The sequence below is a fragment of the Myiozetetes cayanensis genome, unplaced genomic scaffold (genome assembly GCF_022539395.1).
Source record: "Myiozetetes cayanensis isolate MyiCay16 unplaced genomic scaffold, myiCay2020 scf32, whole genome shotgun sequence".
NCBI lineage: Eukaryota > Metazoa > Chordata > Aves > Passeriformes > Tyrannidae > Myiozetetes > Myiozetetes cayanensis.
In genome coordinates this window covers 2,391,559-2,411,854 of record NW_026087544.1, presented here as the reverse complement: position 1 = coordinate 2,411,854, position 20,296 = coordinate 2,391,559, and the positions used below count along the sequence as shown (strand labels likewise).

The 20,296-nt window shown below is 49.7% G+C and overlaps 2 protein-coding genes across 7 annotated transcripts; one reads left to right on the top strand and one right to left on the bottom strand.

Annotated features, from left to right (window-relative positions):
* Nucleotides 1-1,214: 1,214 nt before the first annotated feature.
* Nucleotides 1,215-14,791, bottom strand: PFKFB2 (6-phosphofructo-2-kinase/fructose-2,6-biphosphatase 2). Of its 6 annotated transcripts, none has more exons than XM_050327041.1 (16): nt 14,686-14,791; nt 13,851-13,976; nt 13,644-13,740; nt 13,239-13,305; nt 13,031-13,105; nt 12,871-12,927; nt 12,304-12,428; nt 11,612-11,819; nt 11,273-11,419; nt 10,614-10,718; nt 9,856-9,985; nt 8,749-8,811; nt 8,274-8,347; nt 6,679-6,870; nt 5,705-5,772; nt 1,215-4,488 (listed from the first exon to the last, which is right to left on the bottom strand). In XM_050327041.1, the coding sequence occupies exons 1-15, from the start codon at nt 14,747-14,749 to the stop codon at nt 5,746-5,748; spliced, it is 1,557 nt and encodes a 518-aa protein (XP_050182998.1). In that variant the 5' UTR covers nt 14,750-14,791; the 3' UTR covers nt 1,215-4,488; nt 5,705-5,745. The 6 variants fall into 6 exon arrangements, 5 of the variants coding, with proteins under 5 accessions (XP_050182998.1, XP_050182997.1, XP_050182999.1 ...); XM_050327040.1 differs by having other exon boundaries at nt 5,709-5,772; XM_050327042.1 differs by having other exon boundaries at nt 5,709-5,772; nt 6,691-6,870.
* An 824-nt stretch (nt 14,792-15,615) lies between these two features.
* On the top strand, nt 15,616-19,576 carry YOD1 (YOD1 deubiquitinase). The gene is made up of 2 exons (XM_050327060.1): nt 15,616-15,838; nt 16,383-19,576. The coding sequence occupies exons 1-2, from the start codon at nt 15,631-15,633 to the stop codon at nt 17,087-17,089; spliced, it is 915 nt and encodes a 304-aa protein (XP_050183017.1). The 5' UTR covers nt 15,616-15,630; the 3' UTR covers nt 17,090-19,576.
* The last annotated feature ends 720 nt before the right edge of the window (nt 19,577-20,296 follow it).

Below are 20,296 nucleotides of genomic sequence, written 5' to 3'. Positions count from 1 at the left end.
CTCCAGGGAGCATCGCTCAGAGCTGAACACTCAGGGCCACAGAATCAGTGACTGGTTGGGTTGAAAGGAACCTTAAACATCGTTTTGTTCCACCCCTGCCATGGGCAGGGACACCTTCCACTAGACCAGGTTGCTCCAAGCCCCGTCCAACTTGACCTTGATGAAAACTCAGATGCCCCTCAGCTCATTGCAAGCTGTTCCTGAATCCAGCTCTTGCTGCTGGGTCCTTTTCCAGTACCAACTTTTGGTAGAAGTTGTCACCATTTGCTCTTCTGGCTCCACAGCTTCATCCAGGCTGGAGTCACCATCAACCACCTGGTGATGGACATTTTACCCCAGGTTGTGCTTCTTGCAGGTATTTGTTTGTTCTACCAAATCTGAGGGGGGTTTGCCTGAGCAATTTACCACATCCCTACCCTGAGAGGGTATATTAACTTGCTCAGGTTCACCTGAAGTTCACCTGGTTTAGTTTCTTCTCTGCAGAACACAACAGGAGGCTGCATGAGCAGAGACTTGCTCACAACAGGCACTGACATCTATGAAATATTTACAGGAATCCAGTTAATCACAAACACAAACACAGGCTTTGCAGACTTCTGTTTTTCCAAATGGCTCAGAACAAGCCAATTTGTGGACCCAAACATCAGCAGCTCCCCCAGGGGCACCCAGGAAGTCTTTCAGCATCAGCCACACCAAAAACCACCTCCTGCTCTGGCAGCTGCTGAACATCCCTGAGACCTCCTCAACCCACAGCTTGCAGTGGCATAAACAGGATGAAAGGAGTTTTGGAGTTTTCCTTGACCCCACCCAAGGCTGTGGCTGGTCCCTTTGGGACCAGCTGGTTTCCAGCTGGAAATCAGAGTCACACCAGTTGCTCCTCTTGACATCTTTTTTTCTCCTAAAAAAGAGAGATGTGCTTTAAGAAAAAAAAAAAAAAAAAGGCATTTCTACCCTAACAGCTCCATGAAAAAACTGAAAATCTGAATTCCAATAGCTCCAATAAAAACATCCTTAAAACTGATGAGGGAAGGGGAACAGCACCAGGGTGTAAGATTCCCTATTTCCAACTCAAATCCCAAAACCCAGGGGGCACCTGCCCACCCCTGCAAACCCTCTTTCTCCAAACACATTCCAGAGACTCCCTGAATTCACCACTGTCTCAGAAAACCATTTAGTTAGAGCAAACAATGGAAAAGAACAGAGGAAATGATCTGTGTTTTTTTAAGTCTCTTTATTGTAAATAAAGGCTGATGGCTCTTTCTGCCCAAGTGCACAGAGCACACAACATACAGCACAAGCTGACACACACTGCAGCTTTTTAAACCTAATATAAAAAAAACACATTAGAAGGCAGCAGAGCAGGAAAGTTTACAAGCAGATGGGTAACATCCACATCAGCAAACACTAAATACAGAGGCAGCCTGCAAACAGTGCTGGGGGCCCGAGGAGCGGCGGGGACAGGGGGAGGTGGCACCGGCACTGCTCCCCCAGCACCTTCCAGAGGGGCACAGGGGCGAGGGTTGGGGACATCTCCCCAGGGAAGGTGGGTCCTGGCCACGCTGCTGCTGATGCCTCTCATCCCACAGCTGCTCCTTGTCCCCTTGGCACCGGGGCCAGGCTTCCTCATCGCCCGCTGCCGGGAAGGGGACGCCTGGCAGAGGTGGCAGCTCCAAGGTCACAGCCAGTGTACACAAAGAAGCTACCCAAGGCTGGGTTTAAGCCTTTTCAGCCTATTTAACAGTTTTCCCCGCTGCTGGCAGGAGAGAGGGAGCAGGTTTTGGCAGAGTGAATGTTTTTCTCTGCAGTGACCCGCTAGTCCCACGGGTGGCCCTGCCACTGCTCACTGAAGGTGACAGCAGGCACCACCACCTCCACTGCTAGAAACATGTGGACAGAAAAATCACAGGCTTGCAGAAACACCACCCTCCCCATGATAAAATGCTCTCCAAGGTGCCAGGCCAACATTCACACCTCCCAAATCCACCAGCTCCACCTGCCCAGCCCACGACACCAGCTCTGGTCCCACTGACAGCACGAGCTGCTGCTAAATCCTGTTCAGTCAAGAATATCGAATAAAACCCAACCCCATTGTGCAATTGTTGTTTATCTGGGGTATTTGCACACACAATTCCAAGGAAGCCATGTGATTTTAAGGAAACACCTGGCACAGGCACCTGCCAGGAGACACGTGGGCTCCCTGGCATCACCCCAGCCCTGCACTCAGGGCTCGGCAGGACCTGGCGTGGGGCAGGTATGATTCACCCTCAGGGCAGTGATCTGACCACGAATCTGCTGCTGCTCTGCTCTGGACACCCGAATTTTAAAAACACACACCTTTCCAGGGCTACAATGCAGGAGGAAAAGGCTCGAGTCAGGTTTTAATTAAAGCACCAAGGCACAAACACTGCTGTCAGCAGAGGAGGATGAAGCTCCATCCCACGGCCAAAACAAGGATCCACTTGATGGGAATAAGGGATCCCCACAGCCACTGATCCAAACTACAGCCCTGATTTTTTTAGCAGTGATTAAAAAAAAACCAAAAAAACAGCCACGACCACCAACACAAGAACAGCGACACTCACAAATCCCAGGCAGGTAAAAATATAGATTTTTGTCTCCTTACAATCATTAACTACTCAACAATAACAAACATAATTAACTCTTTAGCAAGTTGTCACAGCATATTGTGCGTAAAGATCCTACAGTACATTTTCTACTCCTTTTTTTTTCCCCACAGAGCAGGAGGTGTTTTTTGTTTTATTTTTTTTGGTCGGATCTGCCAGCCTGACACGGGCAGGTTTGTGCGTTTCGAGCTTTTTGGAGTGTGACAGCAACAACTATCATGGACAGGCTCTAAATCTCTTCCTTCAACATTTTATCTCTCTTTTTTTTTTTTTCTGGCTTATTTCTAAGCACCAAAAAAAAAAAAAAAGTTTAAAATCCAAGGCCACATGGCTGAAGCAAACCTGCCCCCTGGGGGGAAAAAGCCTGAGGAGCAAAACCACTAAAATTCAATCTCTCACCGCCGAAATTTCCTCTCTCTGTGGCACAATTGCTTCAGATTAACACGTGCTTCTGCTCCTCAGGAATCCTAAGGGGGTCAGGATTAGTGCCTTGGTCCTCTTTAACTCAGGTGTATCAAATTAAAGCTCTGGGAGTGCTTAAAACAACCAGGTTTGAGCTCAAAATGCTCAGGTAAGCCTCAGGCTTTGGGGCTGCTGAGCTCCCCCCAAAAGCCAGGGCACAGATTCCCTATTAAGGGTATGTCCAGCATTTATTGACACATTTAAAATAAGCAACTTCTGCATCCCAGAATTGCTCAGATAAATCCTGGAGCCAACTGCAAACAGCAGGTCCAGAACAGCCTCCTGCTCTGTACCCAAACGCTCCTTTCTTCACCCAACCTGAGGGTTTTGCCCTTATTGCAAGAACAGCTGGAGTGGGGCAAAATGGAGTTTGGCAAAATGGAAGTCAAGACTTGAGGGAGAAAACTACAAATTTGGGGTTTGGTGGGGATTTAAGTCAAACACAGCTGCAAACACTAAAAACCAGCTTAAAATGTGTGAAAGGCATTAGACATGGGTAACATTCACAGCTGATTCACAGGCAAGTTAAAAGCTTGTTGGGGGCCTAAAATTTGGTACATTAAAAAACCAACTGGTAAAAATCTTGTGCTTCCTGCAAACCCTGCCCAGGGGCTCCACTGCTCCCTGTCACTAAGCACAGGCATGCTCCTGGTTTTTGGGATAAACCATCCACAAAACGCAGGAAAAATGAGAGAGAAAACGAGGTTTAGGTCAGGATGGAAAGCTAAAGTAGGGCTTGAGGTGGGATTTAAGAGCACTGGTAGCTGTGCTGCTTCCAGAGAGGGACAGGAGGTTTTATTCCCATCTGTCCCTCACGGGAGGCATCCCGTGGGATGTGCTGACCTGGAAATGGGATGTGCTGTGTGTTACATCCCAAGCAAAGGAGGAGGCTCGGATTGAGGGACTCACATCAGCAGTCCTGGAAACAAAGTTAAACTGGAGCACTTTGGATGGTTGAATAACACAGTAATTGTGTTTAAACTTGGAAATGGGGATTTGGTCTGGTAGTGCCTCTTCCAAAGAAAAGCTGCCTCAGCCAGTAAGAACATGACTATTTTGTCATCACACTGTGGTTAATTTTGGCATTCTAACCAGGAGGAAAGACATGGGGCACTATTTTAACGCCCCCAAAACCCCAGGGATACATTGGCTCATTAAAAGCAGCTTGAGAAAGCTCCATAATGAATTTTCTCCCATCTTATGGACAGACATTCCAGCATTTGGAAAGAAAAGACACAGACAAGGCTCTAAAAACCCAGTTCAAGGCGAGTACTGGCCGAAGGGGCTCATGGCTCACTGTGCTCCGGGGATGCTCCAGTCCCAGGGCTCCTCCTGGCCATGGAATTCCCAGCAGAATCCAAGGGGAAAGCACACACCTCTAGACTGTTAAACTGGCCATTCTCTGCAAAGAAAAGATAAAGAGTTGAGGTCACACCAAGGAAGGCAGGAGATGGTAAAGCAGGTGACAGCTCAGCTCAGCTCCAGGGATGGACAGACACACTGACAGGAGGATGCAACCAGCTCCAGGGAATTGCTCTCTGTGACAGGAACCACCTGAGGATTGACATATTTACTTCCAGCCAGGCACACAACGAGCTGTTTCACACTTTGCATCACCCTTTATCCTCTTGCCAAGCCCCCATGAAGGGTTTCCCCATCACAACCCGAGATCACACAAGCCCAGTGGAGAACCTCAGGAGTAATGAAGCACCTTGGTTACTCACTTTAATTTACCTTCTCCATAGGAAAACACACTTCCAGAACAACACCAGAACCATTACAGCAATCATTTTGCATACTGACCACAATAAATACTCGAGAGTTTTGATAAAATTTCTTCTGCTGCCTCATTCAGGGTCCAACAGACAGCAGGAACACACTCAGACCAGTACAAATCACACAAATTAAACCCCAACAGCCTGGATTTCCCACAGCTGCTCTGTGTTGGAAGAGCTTCACTTCAAGGGCAAAATGCAAATAAAGCAGAAAGATATATATCCAGCCAAATTAATTCCAGCAGGAGTTTCTCAGGTCCAGGCCTCCTGGGCAGAGGCTGAGCTTTCTTCACCTGGCAGAAAGGAGCCAAACAGGAAGGAGATCCCTTCCCAGACTGGAATCCTCTCTTAGCCCTGATATCTGGAAACTGAGCCAGCTACTGCCTTACTTTCTTGCCCTAAACCCAGCTCTCCCTTTGACACCACAGCACCAGCAGCAAGAGGATCTGCCCAAAGCCCCCCCAGCATCACTCCTGCCCAGACCACAATCCAGAGACTCCTGCAAAACCCCTGCAACCAGCAACACACCCAGGCAGAGAGAAGACACACGTGGGGACCCTGCCCTGCTCGTGTGGCTCAGCAGCACCAGCGTGGAGCCATCCCACGTCCTGGCCCAGGGATGGAACAAGCTCTGGCTGAAACACTTTTGCAGCAGCCACCACAAGGCACCAGTAAAGCCCAGCTGGAGCCCCTGGATCAGAGGGCTCAGCAATAAATAAAATATATTCCTCCCCACTGCTGTCCCCCTTGAAGACAGATTTTACACAGTAAAAGATGCTCCATGCATTTGCCTTTGCCCAAAGCGGTTTCCATGCAACATTAATCGAGGGAAGTCCTACTTACTAACCCAAAAGAGAGCAAACACAAGCTGCTTTCAGTGGTTCTCAGGGGGAAGCATTTCCCACTGGAGGCTGCAAAGGAAAGAGAGAAGCACAGGAGAGCTCACAGTGCGTTTGAGAGGAGATTTAAATAGTAAAAGCAGCAAAGCAAAGGAGGGAAGAAGTGGAAGAATTCCCAAAATTTCATTTTAGCCCAGGGCAGGCTTATATCACAGCAGGAGCTGATATAGGGCATGGACATTGTGGGCTGCAGCACCTGGACTGCTCATCCCAAGGGCTCCACTCAGGCAAGAGATGCCAGGACAGTCAAGCCTCTCCAAGTAGGACAACACTGGTGTTGTACCACCCCTTCCTTTACTCCCTGGGCTCTTACTCTGCTAACAGGGAGGAGAACAAGAAGCTGGGCTCACTGAAGGGCTTGGAAAACTCTAACCTCCAAAATATCCAGGATTATTTTATAACCTCAAACTGCTGCAATTTGGGCACCCAGAGGGCCCGGACTTTGCTCAAGGAGCTGCTGACGTTGGGATCTGCAGGGAAATGGGCACCAACAAAATCACAGAGGCAAAGATTTTCCTACCAAGGCGCTCAGGGTCAGGGGCTGGAGCAACACTTGGCTGAAGTAAAAAAAAAAAAATCAGGACAAAGAGGGTATTTGTAACTCCTTCCAATCAGGTTTTAGCCAGAAAGTAAGATACTACCCAGAATTAACCACCCTGTGGCACTGATGGAAACCTGCCTGCACAGAGCCTGATTCTAAAAGCCTGTGGCACCAGAATTTTAGTTTCATGGGGGGAGAATTTCACATTTTAAGTAGGGGGAAATGTGTGTGTGATTTTTTTTTCTTAAGGGAGTCCAATCCAGGATGATTTCCATGCAGAGAAAGTGCTCAACACCCCGGGAACGGTCTGGACTTCAGAGAGGACCACGCACAGCCTCGGGTGACAGTGGGGAGGGGGAGCATAGGGAAAGTACCACCTGGACACTGACTTCCAGCTGCAGCTGGTCAGCCCCATCTCGAGCTTCCAGGGATGGAAAGGGCCCCAGCAGGTCGAGAGGTTTGCTCCCAACGCTGTGATGCCGCGGGCGCTTTACCGTGTCCGCGCTGGCCCGCGGGGTAAAGCTGTTCCTCCTCGTCCTGACGGGGCTCTGGCTGCTGGGGAGCTTGCTCTGATGATCCCAGATGGAGGGAATCACACGAGGAACGAAAAGGGGAACCACAGTTTAAAAGCACATCACGCACCTCCAGCGTCCCCGCCCCGAATCTCTCGTCAGCGGGGCAGTGGCTCGGTGACCCCGCACCGGGTTGTGCCTCCCCCAGCTGAGCACCAGTGTGGGAAACGACTAAATCCGGCTTGCAGACAACTGGAAAGCACTCTTTTAGCAGTTTTACTTCCCTTCTGGCATTTCTGTTTTGCTTAGGGGGCTCTGTCTGCGTTTGTTTTGGTTTGGGGGTTTTATTTATTTATCGATCAATTTAAGGGAGGGGGAAAAAAAAATATAAGCAAATAGAAGTCTCGCCCTTCTCTGTGCTTCTTCTCTCCCAAAGCAGTTGTGACGCCCAAGCAAAGCAAAGAACAGGAATAACCTCCAAGTTTTCCAATGATTTCAAGGCAGGGATCACACACAAGTTGCACAAGTGGTAAATCCCGGAGTGGTTTGGGTTGGAAGGACCTTTAAACATCATCTGGTCTGATCCTCTGCCATGAACAGGGACAGTGCCCAGCTGGAAACCACCAGCACAGGAGACCAGCCACAGAAATCTTGCTGAATATCCTCAGTTTAGCATTTGCACTCAGCTGGACTGAGCTCCACAAACCCTCCAGCCACAGCTGCAGGTTCCCAGTTTCTCCACCTCCTCAGCATCAGGGACAGAAAAATAACCATATCCCAGGCAATCAGCCCAATAGCTCTTTATAAAATACAACAAGAGGCAGCTAAAAGCCTAAATATACCAAAACCACTTGAAATGTGATGTATTTAGATTCCCTGTGAACCAGCAGAGCAGAGCTGGTTTGTGCTCTTTAATTGGGGGAGCTAATTAGAGGCAATGACTGAGGCATTCCCTCACAGACCAGTCCCTCTGCAAAACAGGGTTTGCAAAAGCAAGAACCTAAAATAGCAGCAACTTCCACAGATTTAGCAAGTTCCATACTTAGCTGAACAAGGTGGATGGTCAGAGTTATTTAAGTAATGGGAGAGGATTTCAGAAACAAGGAGAAAAATCCACTTTAAACCTTTCGGCAAGTCTTTCTGAAATCATCACAATTAATACAAACAAGCACCACCAACATAATACTTCATTGAAAACTGAGAACGAGACCTGGAATTTAAAATCTATGTCCTAAATTGTCCATTCTGCTTCCTACAATAGCTCTGAAAAAATCTCCCCCCCTGGCCTGGGAAGCATATTAATTCTGCCTACAATTAATTCTGCTTTTGGGGATTATCATGAAGTGAGTCTTTCTGCTCCCTGAAAGCCCATCAGCCATTTCTAGCAGGTGTTTAGGAGTCTCAGCTCAGTGATTTATTTCTGAGAAGGTAAAAAGCCAGGTGTGTGCACCAAGACTTACTGAGTTCAGGGAGGGTTTGTCACGGTGGGTGTTCACTGCTTCCACATTCAGGGTGATGGTCTCCACTTTACAACCTTTTACCAAAAAGGAAGAGGAGTTTTTATGAGTGATTTATTAAATAAGCAATTTTTTTTTTTTTTAATATTGAAAACAGCATGGAAAGTGAGCAGGAATAAATTTATTATTTTATTGTTTTAAAATAAACCAGCTCATAAATACACAGTTCACCCAGTGAACAGAATTTTACACAATTAACTACCACTTGTTTACAAGAGAGGCCAGGGGAGAAGAACACCCTTCACCCCACATCTCCTTCCCCGCTGTTCCCCCAACACTCCAGAACCCTTTCATATGCCAACCAGTTTATATATCCCTTTTCCAGCATGGCCAGGTGCTGCCACACAGGGACACACCCCTGCCCATCAGATCCACACACACAAACCAGGAAGAGAATTAAAATAAAGCCAGTGTTTACCGTAGGCAACAGGAGTGAGCTTGAGGATGGTGTGCAGGGGGCAGCGCAGGTAGGGCAGCTCATCTAGGACAGAGAAGGTGTTGTGGGGTCACCTGTGCCCAGTTAGGGGATGCCACAGCCCCCCTGTCCCCTCCCCCCAGCCCCACAGCAGCAGGATGGCACCAGCCCTGGTGTGGTTGGGGATGTCCCTGCTCCTCACAGAGGGGTTGGACCAGACTCTTCTAAGGGTCACTTCAATCCAAACCACTCTTTGATTCCATGAAAAGTGTTCTGGAAGCCACCTAGGGATTGGAGAGTGTGGATGGCACCCAGACCTTCAGTCATCTACACCAGAGAGATACACAGAAATACAAAAAATAGTGCTGGGAAATAACACTACAGCCCACTCTGGCAAATTACAGCCATCCTTGAGGCCCAGCTGGCTCAGGACCCTCCCAGTGATTGGCAGGTTAAGGGTTGAACTCAACGATCTAAAAGTTCTTTTCCAGCCTAAATAATTCCCTGATTCCACTTCCAGCCAAGGAAACCTCTCCAGCAGCACACAGGTGGGAAACTACTGCAGCAGCAGCTGGCACTGGCCCACAGCAGCTTCATTTGAAACCATATTAAAAGTTTATAAACCTTATTAGGAGTTTATTCACCTCATGAAAAGTTTCACTGAACTCTAGTGCCACTCACTGGAGCTTCACAAAGGAGCTTGAAGCAGACTAGAAGTAACTCCCAGGTGTGTGTGCCATGCAAGGGATCAGCATTTCCAGGGATGGAGCACTCCTGCCCACCCTTCCAGGCTACTGAGGCACCACAAGACTTTTCCTTTACATTTAAAAAAACCAAAAATAGTCCCCTCCACAGCTCCAGAAACAACAGCTGAGCAGAAAACCAGCAGCAAGTCTGCCTTTCTCCCACCACTGCACTGCTCAAATGCAATGGTTGAAACATTTCTGAAATGTTTGCTTTCCTTCTTTTTTTAAAAAGCTCATCCCTCGTGGGGAAAAAAAAATAAATAAAAAAAATAAAACCAGCAATTACAAGCCACCCTCCCAAAAACCCTGTGAAGGAAGCCAGTGAGAGAAGCCAGCCCCCAGAATCATTCATTTATTTTTGTACCTGCACTCTTGTCAAGAAAATAAGCCAACAGGCACCTCATAACTGCCTGGTGGGAGATAACGAGGACGTTGCCTTGTCGTTCCAGCTCCATAATTACTGGCTCCAGGCGCTGGACCAAGTCCTGGTAGGACTGGAAAACAAACCAGGAATTCTTCAAGGGGTTTTGTAAACAGAGGGTCAGAGCAGAAGTGGCAATTAGCAGTGTCACATTCAGGAAAATATCAGTTAAGGTATCAACTGCAGAAGTTATGGATGATCTGGTAAATATAGTTTAAAAAAAAACCAACAAACAGCAGAAGGTGAAACTTAGTGTCAGAGCCCTCAGACATTTCAGATTATTGGTAACTCAACGAGTGAAGTAAGAAAAAAACCCAAATAAAATAGCAAATGATTCATTTAAACAGGTTGTGAGGTAAACCCAGAAACTCCAGACCACAACCACAATCATTTTCTTTCCCAGATGGTTTTTCAGTGACAACTCAGGCCTCGGCCAAACCCCCTCTGTGTCCAAGGAGAGCATCCCAGGACTCAGCAAGCAGCCTAATTAATTGATTGGAAGCATCATCTGCACACCACAAGGAAGGAAATCACTAAACCTTCCCTCAAAAAGAGAACCAGGGATCCTAATGCTTTCAGCTTCTCATAGAAATATTGGCAGGGAAAGTTAAAATTGAGTCAAATCAGTTCTACACAGGTGTTTTGTTTTACTGTACTGTGTGTTATTATTATTATTATTATTATTTCTCAAAGGTTCTCACCTCGCCTCCAGGATAACGATACAGATATTTCTCTTGATCCCTCATTGCAAACTCATCTGGATACTTGGCTTCGATTTCTGCGTAGGTCATCTCTTCACAGACCCCCTGAGGGGAGACAGACTCGTTACCACAAACCTCACTTCAACAGAGGTCCAACAAGGCAACAGGAAGGGAGGAAAAGCAGGAGGCTGAGATCAGGGATCCCTTTGTGTGATGGAAATTGCAGGTGTTGCATCAGCCACAGCCCTGCTCTCACAGTTTGTGTACCAGGCTGGTTTGAGGAGGATGGGTTTTGGTTTTATCTCAAAACCCCTTGTTTGCCAGGGATGAAAATGAGCCTTTACTTCCACAGCAACAACCTCGCAATTTCCTGAGAGAACCAGAGTGGGAGCAGCAACCTTTGCCCACCCAGCAGGGCGTGACAGATGTCTGGGATGTTCAATGTTATTTTCTTCCTCCACACCAGCTGGAACATCCCCAGCACGGTCTGGCAGCTCCAAACACTGTCAGCCCTGTACCAAACCACCCCAAACCTCACCACGATGGCTGGGGTCCATGATACATAAACAAATAAAACAGAAAACAGGTGATTTTACCATGATTAATTTGTTTTTTTAAAACATTCTTTCCCACCTAGAGAAGCTAAAGGCTTCACTCACAGCATCAATCTCGTTGAGGATCTTCCACTGCTCGTACAGGACCCCCAGCGACTCGGCCGTCTGGATCGTCCTCTTCAGCTGGCTCGTCCACACCTTCAGATCCACAATCTCCTGCTCCTCGATGAACTTCCTCAGTGCTTGGGAAAACTGGGGAAAGAAGAGCTCAGGGGTGGTTAGGAGGGAGAGCAGGGGAAGCCCCAGTGGTCAAAAGCATCATTTCAAGGGCCGTGGCATCATTTCAAGGTCCGGCTGCCCCGCGCAGGGCGGGGGACGCAGGGCCCGGCTCTGACCCTGCTCACACAACACAGACACAGCAACCAGGTGCTGCCAGGCACATACCTGCTTCCCACGAGGTGACAGACCAGAATCCCCACCAATCTTGCCAACAAGATTATATTCACTCTCACCGTGTCGGCAAAGGTAGATGGTGCGTGGCTGGACATGAATGTTCATTAGGTAATAGACGATTTTACTCTGGATGTAATCCTGGACTCTGTTTACCAGGAACCGCTGGCCCACATTGATCACTTTAATGAAGGAAAGATCTCTGGAGTCAACATAAAATAAGAACACCCACACGACTGGTTTTAAAAATGAAGCACGTGCACCTGCGGGTGTAACCCAGCTATTTCTGCTCTAGGAAAGGCACCAGCACTGCCCCTGGTCGCTCCAGCACACAGGAGAGACACTGAACTGCTGGGCTTCAAAATGCTTCCCTGTGAGGGTGGGCAGGCCCTGGCACAGGTTGCCCAGAGAAGCTGTGGCTGCCCCATCCCTGGAAGCATCCAAGGTTAGGCTGGACGGGGCTTGGAGCAACCTGGGATAGTGGAAAGTGATCTTTAAGGTGCCTTGCAACCCAAACCTTTCTGTGATTCTGTGATCACACAAACATCTTTCAAATCACTCAGGACCCGTGATATCACCTTCACACAGTCACACTTTGGGAGAGCAGAGGCTCCAGCAGACACACTGGAGGATCCTGAGCCACAGACAGCAAGGCAGCACAAAGTGCAGCCCAGGGATTTCCTTACTTGTCATAAGCATCAGGATCCAGAGGCTGGTAGGTGACCTTGTAGCACTCTATCCTCTTCAGGAAATCGTCCATCACGTTCTCCCGGTGTCTCTCTGGGTAGTCGGGGCTGGAAACTTTCACCTCCTGGTCAACAGACAGTGTGGCTTTGTGAGAGCAGAGCAAACTCAAGAGGGAACAAAAGCAACGCTGAATAAGGTTATTCTTCTCTTTTGCAACAAATCCACATTGTTTGACGCTGCCCTGAGGAAAAAACCTGCTCCTGGAGAGGAAACAAAGGGCGACTGAAGGCACTGAAGTGCTTGGCCTTGGCAGACACACTGTGAACTCTGCCCGCCCTCACCAACACACACGCCACTTCAAGGTCAAACATTCCTCAGCTTCATTTGATTTCCACATTCTCACATAACAGCTCCTCTACTTTTAATAAACCTGCAAACCCCAGCTGCCTATTCCCAAGGTGAAAGGGAAGAGCGAGGCATTTGCAGACAATCCCCCTAAGCCACCGGAGCCCGTGACCTTGCTCCGAGTTCCCACAGCAGCTGAGCCTGGAAAACGCAGCACGCACCAGGATATTGGCAGCGATGACCTCTGGATCGTCACAGACAGACTCCACAAAAAACACCTAGGGAGGAGGCAGGGAAGCACATTTCAGAGAGGCAGGAACTCCCTGGGGAGCCGCAGTGTCCCTTGGTGCAGTGACTACAAATCAAACACAGGAGCACTACCTTGAAAGCATTTTCCTTAGCAAAATTTAAGATCAGGTCCCGCCGCTCTCGAGTTGTGTTGGTGGCATCAAACACCTATCAGAAAACCAGCAGCAATAAGCAGGTTTATCTAAGACTTTTAAACCACCTCCAAGTCAGGTCCCCAAACACCCCAGGCAGCTTTCAGCTACCCCAATGGAAAACTCTGTCTGGTGCAGAGGATTCTTACAGCTATTTGCCCACACTCCTCCAGCAGATAAGCCTTCACATCTTCCAGAGCCACCAAGGCACATCGTCTGTGGGACAGAAACAGGGGCTGTCAGAGCTCACGGAAAGCATTCCCACAGCAAAGCCTCTGAACCACCAGGGAGGGATTTAAACGCCTCTCTCCCACCCCTGCATCTTCCCAAGAGCCCCAGAGATCACAAGGCACCTGCACCTACAACCTGCTCCATCACCTGACACTCGCAGCCCAAAGTGAACAACAACACTCCCACGCACATCCCCTCTGGCAGGATCCCTGTGCTACTCCCTCCTGCTTTCACGGGCACCAGATGTTATTTTAGGCTCTTTAAACTGCGCCTGCCAAGACCTGAGAGTCCCCAGCCCAGTCCAGCCCCCAAAACCAGCTCACTTGCGGATTTCCATGGCTTCCTTGTTGTCGTGCCTGAAGAAGTCGTAGGACTTGTAGGACTTCACCGCCTCGCGCCGGTACACCCCTAAATTAAACACTTCACACACAAGAGAGGAGGAGGAGGGCGTGAGGCTGATGGAATTTCACCGACAGATCTCCCAGAAAAGGGCAAAAAAAAATCACCCCCCCCACCGCACACACACAGACCTTTGGTGGGCACCCCGATCCAGTTGAGGTAGCGGGTGAGCTTCTTGGACATGTAGGTCTTGCCACGGGCGGGCAGCCCGATCATCACGATCAGGGTCGGGGAGTTGGTCATGTAGGAAGCCCATGCTGCAAAAAAAAGAAAAAAAAAAAAACCACCCCAAAACAGCAGCATCAGCAGCGCTGCAGAGCAAAAAAGCGACACCCGACCCAAAGCCACCCCGTCTCCTGATGGACAAACCACCTCCGTGCATCTCCTAACGGGCTCTCGTGCATCCCATAATGAGCTCGTGCTGTGTCCTCGCGGCTAATTAAGTGCTGTGACCGCTCGGTGGTCTCCCAGGTGTTCGCTAATGAGGCGCACCGGGAACACCGGTGCCTAATGGGGCTAAAACGCGGCTTTTAGCGCTAAAAGTATTTGCCGAGCGGGACAGGAGCCGCCAAGGGCGAAAGAAAGATGTTTTTAACAAACCGGTCACGTTCTCTCAGCAAACAGCCAGGGCAGGCTCCGAAAATGCCCGGGGAGAGGCAGGTTCGGGGGAAAAGCAGGGGATGGGGATGGATGCAGCATGCGGGAGGCGGAAAAGCGGGAGGATGGGGGGCGAGCGGGACAGGGTGACCCCGAGGAGGATGGGAGACAGGGCGGGCAGGGCTCGGGCATCCCCGGCGGATCCCGCGGGGGAGGAACACGCGTTTTCGGGAAGGCGCGCGCTTTTCTCCGCGGTGCCGGCAGCGTTACGCGCACAACCCGCATCCTGTATTTAATTCCCTTAAGGAAACGCATCCCCATCTCCCTCCCTCCTTCCCTCCCTCCTTCTCCCGGGCTGGGTTTACTCACAGCACTGCTTCTCGCCGGCCCGGCCCCGCGGGGCCCCGCCGCAGCCCCGGGGCACCGCCGACATGGCTCCGGCACGGCCGCGGCTCCGCGCCGCATGCAAATGAGATGCAAATCCGCTATGCAAATGAGCGGGGGAAAAGGGGCGGTCAAGAAGGGGACGGCGTCACGCGCGCGCTCTTATGCAAATGAGGTGGGCGGGGCCGATCAGTCGCGCGAATGAAACGAGAGCGTCTATTTCCATGCAAATGAGATGGGCGGGGGCCGAGCAGATGTGTGATTCAAATGAGATGGTTTATTGTTATGCAAATGAGATGGGCGGTACCGCCGTGCGAAAGAACACGCTCAGCTGCCCCTCCTTTACATGCAAATGAGATGGGCGGTGCCAACTGGAGATATGCAAATAATACGCACGCCGCGATCGCCTCGATGCAAATGAGATCCACGCACCGCCCGCCTCTATGCAAATGAGACGGGTTGTGCACTCTCGCTACCTAATTAAGACAGGAGCGGTCATGTTATGCAAATGAGATAAACGCCGCGCATACATCTCTATGCAAGTGAGATTGGGGCGGTGCCGCCGTTGTTATGCAAATGAGACACACGCAGCGGGGCGTCTCTATGCAAATAAGACGGGCTGTGCACTCTCGCTACCTAATTAAGACAGGAGCGCTCATGTTATGCAAATGAGATAAACGCCGGGCATGATCTCTACGCAGATGAGATGGGGCGGTGCCGCGGGGCGCTATGCAAATGATATAAACGCGATTACTGTCTGTATGTAAATGAGGTGGGCGGTGCTATGCAAACGAGACGCTGGCGGCGCCCGCCTCTATGCAAAGGGCTCTGTGTCGCCGGGCGCGCTCTCGCGAGATCGGGCGGTGCGGGGCGGTGCGGGGCGGTGCGGGGCGGTGCGGGGCGGGCGGCGGTGCCGGTGCGGGGGCCGCGATGCTGCGGCTGCGCTGCAAGGCCCGCAGCGGGTCCCACGCGCTGCCCGCGCTGTCCCCGCACTCCCCGCTCCGCGACATGCAGGCCGCGCTGGCCGCGCTCACCGGCGTGCCCGCCCCCGCGCAGCGCCTGCTGCTCGGCTTCCCGCCGCGCTGCCTCGACCTCAGCGACGGCGAGAGGCGGCTCGGCGAGCTCGGCATCCACTCGGGTGAGCAGGACGGGGGGCGGTGTGGTTGGTGTAATTGCGTTAATTAAAGAGGCCGCGGCGCGCACGCCCGTCAGTCGGCCGCCGGTCGGGCCGGTTCCTGTCCCGGGGAGGTGTCAACACCCGGCTCGGGAGCGCTTCCTGCTCGGGAAGCGCCCGTGGTGCTGCGGCGGCGTCCCGGGGGTCCGGAGGGGCTGGAGGGGACGGGACCAGGACACGCCAGGTGAGTCCCCCCCCAGGGCCGCTGTGCTGCCACCGGCTGCTCGGTTAAGGCTCTTTCCCATCGGGATACTGAGCTGTGGCTGCCCCATCCCTGGAAGAGTCCAAGGCCAGGTTGGACGGGGCTTGGAGCAACCCTTGGGCTCGTGGAGGGTGGAACTGGGTGGTCTTTAAGGTCCCTCCCAACCCAAACCATTCCACGGTTCCATGATTCTCTTCTATGACCCTCAGCAACAACAACAACAGCAGCACCACAGCCACGTTGTTGTGTTTCAGGAGCAGCAGCAGCAGCTTTAAACTCCAACCTCTCCCTTGTCCCCTCTGGCAGGTGACACCCTCATAGTCGAGGAGGACACGTCCAAGCCCGAGCCCGAGCCGCCCGTGGTAGCCAAGAGAAACATGTCCCACCCGCTCAGGGAGGCCGTGCCCGTGCTGGCCAGGAGAGTGGTCCCGGCAGACAATTCCTGCCTGTTCACCAGCGTGTCCTACGTGGTGGAGGGCGGCGTGTACGACCCCGGCTGCGCCCCAGAGATGCGGAACCTCATCGCCCAGATCGTGGCGAGCGACCCCGAGTCCTACTGCGAGGCCGTGCTGGGCAAAACCAACAGGGAGTACTGTGACTGGATCAGGAGGGAGGACACCTGGGGGGGGGCCATCGAGGTGTCCATCCTGTCCAAGTTCTACCAGTGCGAGATCTGCGTGGTGGACACGCAGACCGTGCGCATCGACCGCTTCGGGGAGGACGCCGGCTACGCCAAGCGCGTCCTGCTGATCTACGACGGGATCCACTACGACCCCCTGGAGCGCCGGATCCCCGACTCGGACATTCCCCCCCAGACCATCTTCTCCACGAGCGATGACGTGGTGCTGGCGCAGGCCCTGGAGCTGGCGGACGAGGCCAGGAGGAAGAGGCAGTTCACGGACGTGAACCGCTTCGCCCTGCGGTGCATGGTGTGCCAGAAGGGACTCACGGGGCAGCTGGAGGCCAGGGAACACGCCAAGGAGACTGGACACACCAACTTCGGGGAGGTGTGACGCGGGCAGCACGAGGATGGTTCCATCAACTACCTCACCGGTCCAGGATCAGATTCTGGATTCCCCCCCAAGATAAGCTGTTTGTAACCATATAAAAAAAAAAAAAAGAAAGAAAAGAAAAGAAAAGCTTGAAAAGCAAAGTAGCAAAGTAACTTAATGGTGGCCAGGTTTGGGAATAAGGGATTGGAAATAGGGATCTCCTCGCGTAGCAGGTGGTGGACAGGGGCAGCTACGCCTCGATTCGTGGAATAACCTTTTGTGTGTGTGGTCTGAGCAGACAGACACAATCAGGCTCAACACTGGTGTAAAATCCACCTCTGAGTTGCTGAGTGAACCTCTCTATGTTTTCCAGGGAATGAAGTTAATGCAGAGGTTTGGGAAACACACATATCAGCATTACTTACACTAAGAGTTAGGCTCTGCACGTGGGAGCGCTTCTCAGAGGAGAAACTGCTCGTGAGGTGCACGATTTGTGGTAGAAGTAGCAAATACAACGTCAAAATGCAATCTGTAATAGAAAGGGGGATCTCAGAGCTGCCCTACACCATGTTACCATCAGGAGCAGACTGTAGTTTGTGTGAAGAGAACTTTAGGGAAAGAAGTGGCCTCTAAGCTTTAAGGTAGCCTTCTTTAAATTAATGAGTAGATGGATAAGTGTTGAATAAACCTATTAATCCTCCATAGGTAGTTTTTAGTTGCTTGAAAAGAAAATAACTCTCAACCCCCTGGTGTTTACACTGCATCAGAACATAGGCATGTTTTCCTGGAGTACTTGGGATTCTTCTTCATAATAGTATTGGAAATTCTGGCAAGAGGGAAATAAGTAGTTAGGGAAATGACTTAATTTGCATCTGTTAAATACATTTAAGGAGACTTTACTTGAGTAGAGCCAGTCGTGGCCATAGTGTTATAAAGCTGTTCCTGGTTCCAAATACTGTATTATGAGCACTTTAAGGTTGAGTTCTCACTCTTTGCTGGTAATAAGTTTTGCCCTTTTAAGGTCAGAGTGCTGAGCCAGAAGGGAGGCTTGAAGTTTCTTCATCTGCTTTCTGCCTTAATGTGTTTGTTTTATCACTGGTGACTGTAGAGTAGCAAGACTTTAATTCTGGTAGTGAAAGGTGCAGTTGAAATTTCAGAACAAAATAAGCTGTATTTGTACCGTTGAGTATCAGGGAAGATGATATTGGTTTAATATCTTACCTCACAGTGGGGTTGTGAGGCTTAAACAGCAAGTGCTTTTGAGGTCTTTTAAAAGGTGCTGTAAAGGTGCATATTACTGAAGGGGATTTTTTTTTTTTCCTTTGAAATGCCTGCAACACATACTTGTTTCTTGAATTTTAAAATATTCTTTGCCTGCCATTTTCCTGTTACTGTCTTGAGTGACCTTCCTTGCACTTTTAAAATGGGGAGCCAGAAAGTGCATCTGTCTTTGGACTGAGGCAGAAATAAACCCACTTTCCACGTGGAACCTAAAATCCGGTTTTAAAGGCCTCCATTCCTTGAGGCACCTGACTGAAGTGGTGCAGCAAAACCACCTTTTCTACACAAAAATCACGTTTCACTGAAGTTCTCAGCAAGAGCTCCCAGTTGGATCTTGAAACACAGGAAGGTCTTATTGAAGAAGAAACGTAATTACACAAGTGCTTTGCTCAATTAAGGCATGAATAATTAAATATAAAGACTAGAATCACCAAGAGCACTATGGACCAGGTTTGGTTTTAATTCAGTATTAAAATACACATTAGCACTGTTGGGAGTTTCCTATAGAAAACCATTTAGCTTCCAGTGTTAAACCCCGCTCTGCTTTTAGCCTGTCATTAGGAAAAGAAGAAAAAAAAAAAAACACCCCACCCCAAAACCCAACATTAAAACCAGCCCTCTAGAAGCTGATGCTTAAAAACCTAAAGAAATACCCGCCAGTTCAAAGGAACTTGAAGATGACACTGTGTTCTAACTACTTGAGCTGAAATCCTGTCTAGGAATGAGACCAAGAGACTGTCAAATCCCGAGGTGTGTTCTCAGCTTCCCCATGGGAGCCGTGAGATGCCTTGGGCAAGGAGCTGATCCTCACCCTTTTGCCATCTGTAAAATGGACACAAAACCTACCTCAGAGAGGTGCACGAGGTGTCTTTGGGTGTCTCTGGAACGGGAGTGGAAGATAACATATTTATTGTCTGCCGTGTTTGCCAAGGCGTTGACTTCGGGGAGCAACACTTAGATTTTAGCTTCGTGTTTGGGATGGTTTCCTCAAAGTGTGTGAAAGCATCTTTTTGTTTGTTTGTTTTGGTATTTCTCAGTTGCAGTATTTTTCAAATTAGCATTATTTAATAATCCGGAGTGTTTAGCTTTGCTAGATCATGTTTGCCTTGGAAATCTGCTAACAGAGAGTCAGTTCTGTTTGAGGGAGACGTGCCACTTATCACTGCTTGGATGTCTTCTTTTGTTGCCTAGAAAATAAAATCTCTTTGCTTAAAAAAAAAAAAAAAAGGTCAACTGAACTACTGTAATTCATGGCTGTAAAAGTTAATACTGTTGCAGGCTGACAAACTCAAACAACAAGAAGTAACCTCTGGTACTGGCTGAGTCAGAAAACCACCTGTGATTTTCCTAAACTCTCCCAAACAAAAGTATCTCCATTATTTCAAATGTAAGGTCTGGGTAGATTTAAAGTACAACTCCTTTTGTTTTAGGGGTTGGTTTTTTAGTACCTTTTAACCAGGATTTGCCTGCCCTTAATGATCCCTTTAGGGAGTTATCACAAAAATGACATCCTGCTATTAGTGGGATGAACCTCTGAACATCACTCCTACATTTGCACTGAACTGTGATGATTAATTATACAGCAAGATGTTAATTATGGATATTTTAGACTAGAGGTGGTGTGGGACACAGGTACAGGTAGGGAATAGTCCAAGAGCAGTCCAGAAAGTCTCTAAAATACTGACTTATGTCCTTACCATCATTTCTGTTCTCACACACACTTAAAATAAGCCTTAAATTCCCAGGTTGCCCAGAGAAGCTGTGGCTGCCCCATCCCTAGAAGTGTCCAAGGCCAGGTTGGAGCAACCTGGGATAGTGGAAAGTGTCCCTGCCCATGGCAGGACCTTGGAACTAGATGATATTTATAGGTCCTTTCTAACCCAAACCATCTTGGGATATTCTGTGATAAATACCAAGAGATACTTGAGATATCAGGACTCACAGAGA

Excerpts from the sequence above, each read along its gene's own strand:
- PFKFB2 (XM_050327041.1), bottom strand. The coding sequence starts at position 14,749 with ATGTCGGCGGTGCCCCGGGGCTGCGGCGGGGCCCCGCGGGGCCGGGCC. Across the intron at positions 12,928-13,030 it reads CTAAGGAAAATGCTTTCAAG|GTGTTTTTTGTGGAGTCTGT; the intron begins GTAGTGCTCCTG and ends CCTCCTCCCTAG. Across the intron at positions 5,773-6,678 it reads AGCTGGAAGTCAGTGTCCAG|CCTCCAGTGGGAAATGCTTC; the intron begins GTGGTACTTTCC and ends TTTCCTTTGCAG.
- YOD1 (XM_050327060.1), top strand. The coding sequence starts at position 15,631 with ATGCTGCGGCTGCGCTGCAAGGCCCGCAGCGGGTCCCACGCGCTGCCC. Across the intron at positions 15,839-16,382 it reads CGAGCTCGGCATCCACTCGG|GTGACACCCTCATAGTCGAG; the intron begins GTGAGCAGGACG and ends CCCCTCTGGCAG.